This window comes from Cherax quadricarinatus, unplaced genomic scaffold (genome assembly GCF_038502225.1).
Source record: "Cherax quadricarinatus isolate ZL_2023a unplaced genomic scaffold, ASM3850222v1 Contig2106, whole genome shotgun sequence".
Taxonomy (NCBI): Eukaryota; Metazoa; Arthropoda; class Malacostraca; order Decapoda; family Parastacidae; genus Cherax; species Cherax quadricarinatus.
In genome coordinates, this window is record NW_027197132.1 from 56,337 (window position 1) to 68,206 (window position 11,870).

At 41.6% G+C, this 11,870-nt stretch overlaps 1 protein-coding gene across 2 annotated transcripts in view; it reads left to right on the forward strand.

Moving 5' to 3' along the window:
* LOC138851788 (protein unc-79 homolog) overlaps positions 1–11,556 on the forward strand; it is a gene marked incomplete at its 5' end in the record, with an annotated part of 67,322 nt that extends 55,766 nt beyond the window's left edge. The window contains 3 exon segments of one of the 2 annotated variants that reach the window (XM_070081260.1): positions 291–308; positions 1,515–1,637; positions 10,167–11,556. In XM_070081260.1, the coding sequence (XP_069937361.1) occupies positions 291–308; positions 1,515–1,637; positions 10,167–10,352 (327 nt within the window). 2 annotated transcript variants of the gene reach the window in all.
* Between the last annotated feature and the right edge of the window lie 314 nt (positions 11,557–11,870).

An 11,870-nucleotide genomic window follows, 5' to 3' on the forward strand; every position in this document is an offset into this window, starting at 1 on the left:
AAATTGGGTTGACATGGTAAAGTATATAACAGCCATTTCTTACCAAGGTATGGAGAGCCAGGGGAGGAGAGAGAATGATAGAAGTTTAATCGTTGTGTTCAGTAAAAATTAGCAATATCAAAGGATAGTAGTAAAAGTTCGTTTGAATTTTTGTTTAATTATGCAGTGTGTACATATAAATAATGAAATTTATAGTAGTAGGAGTGGAACTTGATGTTCCTTGTCTGTTTATATCATACAGTTATTGTATATTCCTTCCTTATCCATATTGGGCTGCCATTTCACCCCAGGAAACTGAAACAGCCCAGGTATTTTTCTTGACCTATAGTAACATCTGCTAGAACATGGACATAGTTCAACACTAGTGGAGTGTGGATATCTTGCAGTGACTGCATAATTCTTTTATTCAAAACTAAGAATCTAATGAAATAGCAGCAGGTTAAATTTAAGTACACAGGTAATAGGATTAGAGCTAGTGGGTTTAATGTCTCATTGTTTTGCAGTAGAAAAATCCAGTAACTTGCAAATTAGGATTTTTTCTTCATCTGTTGTCTTGTCTTTTTCAATTAGGGAAACATTAAGAACCAACCTCTACTAATACCATTAAGTTGAATTACAGTTTGATATAATAGGCATTCTAATAGAGTATTACATGCTTAAACATTAAAATTTCAAAAAACAATTATATTTGTAAAAACATGCTAAACTCATATGGGCCATTAAGTACTGAAAATGTATAGAGGCAAGTGTAAACACACTCCATTTCTATAACAAAAGTACCTAGTACAGTACCTAAATCATTAGAATGTAGTAAATTAATATTTTTAAATATTCTACATTATTACCTAGTAGAGTGGTCTAATGATAACTTTGATCCCTGAATTCAGACTGGTAGCAATTTATGTTCATTAAATAAAAGTTGTTATACATAGTGCATTGCATGGTTCCACAGATAGCTTTACCAAACTTGTTATATATCTTTGTTTATTCCATACATTCTTCAATGTTGTAAACACTAATTACACTATTTCTAAGTATATTCCCTGAATATTTGACTGATGTTATGGATAAATGACAGTCTGTTTCTTGCATGCTAACCCTGTACCCGAAGCATCTTGTGTAGAAATTTATCCAACCCATGAGTGTTAAGTCAGTTTTAAGAAGTACATCCATATTTATCTTACCCCACAGAACAAAACCTTGTAGTTTAATAAAGCATGACAGAGTAGACAGATTTACTAAAATGATTTTCAGAAGCAGTTTTTACATAGAACTAATTATCTCCAGAGACTGTTATTACTATACTGTAATTGGGTATGATTTTAATCTTGCCAATAAAACACTAATTTAGCTGGTTAGCAAAAAAAATATTGAATGTTGCATGAGATCATGTATGAATCATATTTTAGTCTGTAAAACTCGATCAGCTTAAGTAACACAAACACCTTTATTTCTCAAAATGTTTTCAGTCCTGTTATAAATAAATTTATGACAATATCAATTTGTTAATTCAGCTAAGTGAAATGGTCAACCTACACTTTCTGAGTTTGATGGAGGCCCTACACGAGTGTCGCTCTACTGTCCTCACCAAGTTACTACCCCTCTGGGCTCCAGTTTTGTACACACACCACACTAAGGTTTGTCTTTCTTTGTTTACAGATCCACTTTATTGTTCCAAACCTCTTCATAATCTAATTAATGCCTTTTCACTTCATTTATCTGAAATGGTGGAGACAGAGCTTTTCTTTTGGTTAAACTTTTTGGTATTAAATGACAATAGGATTTCACAGCATATAACTTGTGCCTAACATCCATATAAATGTGTTGTTACTGCTATATTCAGGTACTTTTTTTTTTCCCTCCATAAATAAACTTTCTTTCCACAGATACTTAATATGCCACCCACCCTTTTCACTTCATCTGTTCTATAGTTTACCTTAGCAGGTGGGTCTATGAACTATGAAATGAACCATAGAGTAGTTGGGGGAGGGGGGGAATGGGTGGTGTGTTGAAGCATCTCTAGAAAGAAAAGTTAATCTTGGGAGGCAAAAAAGGGAATGTACTAGAGTTTAGTAGTACCAATACTATCAGATGGGTATGAGGAATGGGTTTAATGCTGTAGTGAGGAGGCAGCCAGAGATAGCAGATATGCCATGTGTGGTGTGAATATCATGCAAAGAATTCAGATCATAGAAATTAAAAGGCAGTGTGGGATCACCAAAGGTTTAATTCAGAGTACTGAGGAAGGGTTATCTAGGTGGTTGAGGCATGTAGAGTAGGTTGAATATGGGATGTCCAGCTTTAGAAAGTGGGACCTTTAAATTTCAGAAAATGGGAAATGCAGAGTTGTCTTGAATTATAGAAAATGGGAATGTTTTTACAGAAAGTGAGGAAATCCATAGTCATGTTGAATTTTAGAAAATGGGAGGGGAGGGTAATTACAGAATATGGGGAAAGTATTTGGCACTGAAATTTCCATTAGAGAATTCTTAGAAACTGGTCATTATCTCCCACCAGGGATGGGTATCCCAGTCACCAATCAAAGCCTTTAGATCAGAAGCCCCTTACTGAGATCAAGGAACCTCCCCTGAAGGGTAACCAGATTATTATTATAATAAAAAAGAAGCGCTAAGCCACAAGGGCTATACAGCGCTGCAGGGTAGGAAAGGAAGCGAGGGTATTGGGCGGCAGAAGGGGGGAGGGGTGATCAGTAGGTTACAGAAAACAGCGGGGCAGGGGATAGTACAGGGTAGAGGGTAGCAAGAGATCGAGGTAGAAAGGGCTGAAGGTATCATCAGAGTTTGTGAAGTAAGTCAGTTATTGTCAAAAAGTCAATGAGAGAGTCCGGATGAAAGGTGGGTCCATCAGCGAGAAGGGAAGGTAAAAAGAGAGCAACGGAGCGAAGACGACGTTGGAGGTAAATTCTGCGTGCTCGTTGATAAAGTGGGCAGTCTAACAGAATGTGGCTGACCGATAATGGAACCCGACAATTCTCACAGAGAGAAGCAGGGCGCCTCTCCATGAGATATCCATGAGTAAGACGAGTATGGCCAGTGTGACTTTGTCAATGGTCCAAGTCGGACCGAAACATCGTCGTAAGCTTCTCTCTTTTATGTGCGGGTTATTTGTGTATGGCCAAAGCAGAGACGGGAGAGAGTAGTCTCCCAACCTCGGCACTGGTGACAAGAAGACAGCCAGTAACCTATACTCGGTTTAATAGATTGAAGTTTGTTACCGAGTAGAGTAGACCAACGTTGCTGCCAACGGGTGTGAAGGTGGGTAGCTATTGCAGCAAAATAGTCCGTAAATGGAGCACCTCTATATGAAACTGGTAGGTTATGTACTGCTGACCGCGCAGCAGTGTCTGCCTGTTCATTGCCCTGTACGTCAACATGACCAGGGACCCAACAAAAAACAATATCTTTATGCTTGGTAGAGATGCGGCGTAGCCAAAGTTGGATGCGGAAGACTAAGGGGTGAGGTGTATCAAATTTCTGTATAGCCTGTAAAGCACTAAGGGAGTCTGAGACGACCACAAATGACGATACAGGCATAGATGCAATACAGATAAATGCTGCAAGAATGGCATACAATTCAGCAGTAAAGATACTAGCCGAAGATAGTAAATGCCCTCGTACGACGCTGTTCGGAAACACTGCTGCGAATCCTATGCCGTAAGAAGACTTAGAGCCATCTGTGTACACTGCAATGGCATGAGAATGAGAGTGGAAGTGGTTAAGAAAAAGAGAGCGGGAAGCTACCATAGACAGTTGGGCTTTCGAGCAAGGGAGTGAGAAAGAACAGACTCGAACAGCTGGAACTTCCCAGCGGGGTAGAGAAAAGTGAGATGCTACATGAACATAGAAAGGTGGAAATTGAAGAGAAGACAAGAGCGAATGTAGGTGAAGAGAGAAGGGACGGAACAAACAGGGGCGGCGAACAAATAAAGAATGTCTACTAATATCGGTGACCATTCTATAAGTGGAAGGATTGCGGAGATCATGAGAGCGTACATAGTAGCGAAGGCAATGGGCATCATGGCGATTGGATAAGGATGGAATGCTCACTTCTGCATAGAGGCTCTCAACAGGGGAAGAGCAAAAAGCACCAAGGCATAAATGTAATCCTTGGTGATGAATAGGGTTGAGGCTAGATAGAGTAGCAGGAGAGGCAGCTGAATAGATCTGGTCACCATAATCAAGTTTCGATAAAATGAGGGTGGAATGTAGGCGAAGGAGAGTTCGACGATCAGCTCCCCATGAAAGATGAGCAAGGGTTTTAAGAAGATTCAGCCGGCTGTGACAAGTTGTCTTCAGAGAGGTAATGTGAGGTTTCCAGGACAACCTACGGTCAAAGAGGAGGCCTAGAAACCTGACTGTATCACATTCAGGGATACGGGTGCCATAGAGATATAAAGGATGATTGGAGATGACAGAACGTCTAGTGAAAGTAATTTGGTGAGTTTTGGTACTGGGAAATTTAAACCCATGTGTGGTGGCCCAATTGGAAACACGGTCAACCGCATGCTGGAGAGAAACTGTAATGAGGTGACAGTCAGCGCCTGCACAGGCAATAGTGAAGTCATCAACATAGAGTGATGACCAAATATTGGATGGGAGACTAGAGGCCAAATCATTTATAGCAAGGAGAAAAAGTGTTGTGCTCAGAACACATCCCTGGGGGACACCTTTAGCTTGGATAAAGTCTGGGGAGAGCACATTATTAACCCGAACACGAAAATGTCTGTCAGTTAAAAAGTTCTTAAGGAAGGATGGTAGATTGCCTCGAAGGCTTAAGGAGTGGGCTTGGGCCAAAATATTATACCTCCAAGTTGTGTCATATGCCTTCTCAAGGTCAAAAAATATGGCAATAACTGAGTGGTTATTCGCAAAGGCATTACGAACATACATATCCAAGCATAGTAAGGGGTCTATGGTAGAACGACCCTTACAAAAGCCATATTGACGAGTGGAGAGACTGTTGTGTGTCTCCAAATACCGCACTAAACGTCTGTTTACCAGGCATTCCATCACTTTGCAAACTGCACTGGTAAGAGCATTGGGACGATAGTGGGAGGCTTCATGTCCCGTAGTACCCGGTTTGTGGAAAGGGAGAACAATGGTAGATTTCCACAGCTGTGGAAGAACTCCTTGTGACCAAATAAGATTGAAAAGGCGTAATAGGACTGCAAAGGCTGACTGATGTAAATGTTGTAGCATATGAATATGAATGTCGGGCCCAGCTGCCGATGATCGGCAAGCTGAGAGTGTTGCCTCCAGTTCCTGAAGGGTAAAAGGCACATTATACTGTTCTTCTCTGAGAGAAGGAAAGTCCAAGGGTGCTAACTCTCTGGCAGACTTTGAGGAAAGAAATGAGGGGCATAGATGGAGCCCCTGAGAAATACGGACCAGATGATTGCCAATTTCATTGGCAACATCTAGTGGGTTTGCTATATCAACACCGGCAACCCGCAGAACAGGAGCCGGGTCAGGAGAATATTTACCACTCAGTTTTCGTACTTTTTTCCAGACTGCACTCATAGAGGAAGCAGAGGTGATGATGGAGACATAACCTCGCCAGCAAGTGCATTTAGCGTCACGGATGACACGGCGAGCGATCGCACGCTTCTGCTTAAAATCAAGAAGTCTCTCCGTGGTTCTATTGTACCGGTACCTGCCCCACGCAGCGTGTTTCAAACGTACTGCACGAGCACAAGCAGGAGACCACCAAGGCACGCATTTCTGAGAATGCCTGTCCAAAGTTTGGGGTATAGAATGAGAAGCTGCGGTTAAAACAGGCGACGAGAAGAGGTGTAAAAGCTCATCAATGGAGGACGAAGAAGGAACCTCACTAAAAACAGTTAGTTGTGACTAAAGGTTCCAATTTGCCTGATCAAATTGCCAGCGTGAGTTACGAAGAGGTGGTGAATATGAAGGGGAAGTAAGAATGATTGGGAAATGATCGCTGTCATGTAAATTCGGGAGAACAGACCAGGTGAAGTCTAATGCGGCGGAGGAAGAGCAGACTGAGAGATCGATGCAAGAGAGAGTATGAGTCCGAGGATTAAAATGGGTGCGAGTACCTGTATTTAAAACATGGAGGGGTGGGTAGCAAGAAAAGCCTCTAACTGAATGCCACGGGAATCACAGTGAGCCCCCCCAGAGGAAATGATGGGCATTAAAATCGCCAAGCAACAGAAGTGGTGGCGGTAATGACGAAACAAGAAAGGCAATATCCGGGATAGATAATGCCCGAGAAGGAGAGAGATACAAAGAACAGAGTGTACACTACCTATGCAAGTGGATACGGGCTGCTGTGTAATGCAGCGAAGTACGAACATATAGCTGATGGTACGGAATATCAGTGCGTAGAAGAAGGGCACTTTCATTAAAGGTCCCATCAGGAAAAGGATCTGAAGAATACAATAAATTATAGCCTGAGATGGGATAGATAATGGCAGAGTGTAATTTTTGTTCCTGTAAGCAAACACCAACAGGGAAAAATGGGAGAGCAACATCTGAAGCTCACCCCGATTACCCCTGAGGCCGCGAATATTCCACTGTAAATAGGCCATGATTGGCAACGATAAAGATACCTGAAATCCGCAGGTAAGGGTACCTACGGACTAGAATGGTTAGAAAAGTCCACATGCGGTGGCAAAGGAAAACGTTCAAGTAGTGAAGGAATGGTGCGTTGTGAAGAAAGGAGTTGCGCAGATGGAGAAAAGGAAAGAGAAGGAACAGAGGGTGGATCAGTGTCCATTGATGGTTTGGTCTCTGCAATATATTCAGAGATGTCATATGGGAGACAATATTGGAGATGGAAGGAGGAGGAGTTTGAGTAAAGATCGGAGCTGTATTGGACTGTATCAAGGTAGGGGAGTGCAAAAGGGTGGAGGGAACTGGAGAAGTGTGGGAGGGGACAGAAGAGGAAGAAACTTGGGAGGGGACAGGGGAGGAAGGCACAGTACGAGGAGGAGGATGAACCTCCACACTTGTAACGGAACCAGTGAAAGGGGAAGACCTAGGTACAGAGACCGGGAAGGTAAAATGTGGAGGTGGATGAAGGGAAGGAGGGGTTAAAGGAGATTTGTTGGACCTCTGAGAAGAAGAGGGACGATTGGGAGGAGGTGTCGTATGAGGTCTTGTCGATACCGGGGTTTGTGAGGGAGAACACGAAGAAGCGAGGACAGACTGAGGTGTTGAAGTAGGGACGTCTGAGCCCAGGACAGCAAAAGAATTAGATACAGGAGTGACTATGGGACTGACAACCGCAGAGGAGGCTGCAGAAGATGGGACCCCAGAAGTGGGGGGACGTTTTGAAACACGAGGTAGTCTCCCTTGGAGGCGGAGATGAGAAACTGCCATAGCAGAAGGGAGACCTTCTGCCTTTTTGAGGCAACGAATTTCTCGCTCATTTAAGTAGACCTGGCAACGGCGAGAGTACGAAGGGTGAGCCTCATGACAATTAAGGCAAGAGGGAGGTTGACTGCAAGATGTGTATTAGAATGGTCATCAGCACCACAGGCTGGGCATTCGGCTATAGATCTGCAATATTTTGCTGGGTGGCCAAATCGCCAGCAATTCCTACACTGTTGTGGTGTAGGGATCACCTTCCGAACTTGTAACCGATGTCCTGCTGCATAAACAGAGGATGGAAGTTCACGGCTGTCAAAAGTTAAACAAGCCACATTGCAAGGGTATCGTCTTCGCCCGTGGGCGGGAAGAACATAAGTGTCTACCTTGAGAATTGGGAGATCTTGGAGTTCCAGCTGTTCGAGAATGTCATTGCTACACGTCCGGAAATTCTGTTGGACTATGGTATGGGGCAGAATAACAGTACCACTACAAGAATTGAGGGAATGATGTTTTTCACTAGTGATAGGAATAGTATCGATATGTGAAAGAAGAGAAACATCATGAGCTTGGGTAGAATTGTGGACTGTGATGATGCGTGTACCACTCTTAAGAGCATGAAAGGAAATATCTCTACCAACGTGGCGTAGGAGCACTTTGCCAATACTATGGTCAGAAAGATAGGCAGTAGAAGAAGTCGGTCGTAAAGTAAAGAATTTAGTCCATTGTGTGGTCTGAAACTGAGCGTGGAGAGGGAGTGCATGATGTGTCGTCTTTTCTGAGTAGAATGGGAAGGTAATGAAGTAACATCGTCAAGAGATTGTCGTTGGCATTTAGAAGTGAGACCAGAGTTGGTCCGACGTGAGACGGACTGGCGATTCGAAAATCGTCGCACCATAGAGGGAGAGGCCGGAAGCATAGTCAAAGGAGAGCGGAGGTCAGACAAATCGAAGGAGTCAGTGGAAGCCCCGGTACCTGAAGCGGGTAAGGAAACAGCACCAGCAAGAGGTACAGGGGCCTTAGGAGTGTCCAAAGAGTGGCCAAAAGATGAGGCGAGGTCAGAACAGGGTGCGGTAACAATAAGGGGCCCGGGGGTAGTGGGGCCATGGATTTGGGACTCCATGGTTAGGTTACTTCTTTCTTTTTGTTTTTAAGAAAAGAAAGAATAAAAAAAGGGGGGGACCGGGGAGGGATAGTTCCTAGGAGGAATGAAAGGGCCAGAAATCTCCCTCCACGCCCAAGAGGACCTCAGCACCGCAAGTAGCGCAGATGCAGCATGGAACCCGTGCCATACCCTACCCTTCATGCCAGTAAACCAGCAATCCGGGATAGCAACCTCACATCTGCCGAGCTACCTCGGTGGACAAAAGAGAGGGCGGCCGGATATCCGCCACAAAGCATACCTCCTTCTGCCACCACCCCCGGAATCCGAAAGGTGGCTTCCAGAGATACACCCGTCGCCCGAAAGACACCCAAAGCCACCCTCCGGGATACCGGAGAGGGATCGGGACCTCCCCAGGCGATCCAGATCCCACGGCAAACTACGCCACCGCCAAGAACCTCAATGGTATGGGATGGACCCCGGTACCCTTCCCCCTACCTATGAACTAGTGTGCCTGTGGGAAAAATCCTAAAGGCCAAAAAGGGAGGGGGTGAGGAGGAGGAAAGGAAAAAGGGGAGGATGGGATAGGGGGGTAATTAGGTTCGGTCTGAGGAAGGAGACCGACAGGTCTAATTCCTCAGACCAAGAGCCTCTTCACCACGCCAAGGAGCCCCCCTTGAAGAGGAGGGTAACCAGAGCAAAATATAATCCACAATAGTTTGCTTAATGCCAAGCATCTACCATACTTTTCTGCAATACCTGCCATTCTAGATTTCTGTACTATTACTACTATTGATTTTTTGTCAGTTGACCAATTTCTTTTACTCTTAAACTGAAGACAAATTTATGTGTAAACTTTAGGTATGTCTTGCTACTTCTACTTACACTTAGGTCACACTACACATACATGTACAAGCATATATATACACACTCCTCTGGGTTTTCTTCTATTTTCTTACTAGTTCTTGTTTATTTCCTCTTACCTCCATGGGGAAGTGGAACAGAATTCTTCCTCCGTAAGCCATGTGTGTTGTAAGAGGCGACTAAAATGCCGGGAGCAAGGGGCTAGTAACCCCATCTCCTGTATATATTACTAAATGTAAAAGGAGAAACTTTCGTTTTTCCTTTTGGGCCACCCCGCCTCGGTGGGATACGGCCGGTGTGTTGAAAGAAAGAAGTGTGTAAGGCATTGTGGGAGAAAAATGTCATTTACATTTATTTACATGTGCTTAGTATTTACATTCATTGTGAATGAACAATAAATTTAAGTGAAATATATGAAAATATAGGTATAAAACATATGATCCAAAAAAATTAGAAAAAATGGGAATCATAAATATATGTTCAAACACAGCTACTTCCTCCATGTTGTAAGCACTCGTTTTGTCATAAAACAGGCACAGACATCACCTTCAAACCTTAATATCCCTAAGTAATATAATCACATTTCACTCATTCTTGTCTTATTACACTTCTTAAATCAAGGAGAATTTTTCGGCAGATCATTTTTTTCCCTAAATTGCCGGCACTAGGAAGCATGTTAATTTTGACCTTCTACTAGCTTAAGAGTTAATACTGCGGTGCTGTATTTAGTGTTTAGCATCTTTTATACTGTACTGTACATCGTAACTGATGCTACAAAATGAACTGATTGCACAGATTTGTATTAAATTCTACAAGGCTACCTAATGTTCTGTTCACCTTTGCAGTTACCAGGACAGTTAGCTGTTAGACTTCAGGCATGTCAGAATGCTGCTCCACCGACAGACCCTGAGACCCCAAGTCCAAGCACCACATCCCTACCAAATTTGCTTCGCTGGCTTCACAGACTCCAGTTTAAAATGGGACAAATTGAACTTCAGTCATCTGCTGCCACACAGTTCTACTCTGTATAAAATCTTGTACAGCAGAATTTTTACTATCTGGACATATTTAACTTTGGTCTGCATATTATAGGTATACAGTAATGTATTGCTATTAATTTTTTAAAATATGAGGTCCTGAACTCTAGATATATGTAGTAAAGAACTGACAATAAGAAATTTTAATGTAGATAAAAAAAATAATATCTTCTGGCAACCCTTGCACTTACTACCTAATTAGTTCTACAAAAGCCATTAGTTCCAAAGTCAAATCATTATTTCCCTATAGGTACAATATTTAAAATAAAAGTCCCATTCATGGGAACCAACTGCATACACAAATTTGTTTGGGGAAGACTCAAGTTGGATACTTGTGAACTCAGGGTTGCTTGTACTATATATTTAAAATAGTAATTAAAAACCAGCACTCTACCTTAAGAATTATTTATGTCTACTTTAACAGTGTTGATTACAGGTGTGATGGAGGGCACCATAGCATTCAAAGATGCCATACACTCACCCTGATCTAAACCCAACATAAACTTTATCTTCCAATATTTACTTAGCTTGCATTTAAACTTTAAAACATGCCTACAGCATAAGGAGTGCAACACCTGGTTTATAATAAGTTCATAGCACTGGAAAACACACAAGTATTTAAGTACATTTTTTGCCAACCTTTGATCAACTACAAGAATGTATGGATACTTTAGTGTGGCAATTAATATAGTAGGAGACAGTACACATTCTATTTTACAGAGAAAATATGAATTAACTGATGGTATTTATATTTTGATAACATTCATTAATTTGTAACCAGTATATGTAGCAGCATTTATGCTTAAAAATGTTTATTTGATCAGATAATAAAAACAAATATATACTGGATGCAAAATATTATAATAAAAAGTTATTGCATAACAAAGAATAAATAGTTTTATTAAATTTATGGATAATTTGATGTCTTAAAATATATAAACTGTTCAAAAAGAGAGGTACCTTCTTCAGTCTTTATCCATGGAAGCACTACTGTAAAAAGAATATCCTATTTACAGTGAAATTTCTTTCAGCTATTGCATTACAGCACATTGACAGTCTGCTAATTTTGCACACCTGTCAAATACATACATGTATATGTGTTATTTTTATAAATTATAGCAGTATTATAATGATTATTACTCTTCAAATAAGGAAAGCCTATGTCCATGGGAAATATCAAACATACTCTTACCTATCTCATTTGAATATTATTTTCCAAAAGACTTGCTTGCTGAAGCAATCTTCATGTATTAATCAAATTCACTCAAGAACTGCCAAAATATCTGGAAAATATTCAACATGAGGGCTACCCACAAATCATCTAAGGCAGAGTGATTCATAAACTTTTTGATGCCTTAACCTCATTAAACCTGATTTTAAAATGGCAAACCTTGCATCACAGTAAAAGATAAATTAAAATATTTTTTAATCTAAACATATTAAAACTTACCTTTAATATGATGGATGTGGCTACATGCATTCTAGTGTAATAAATTATATGAAAATTTGCCC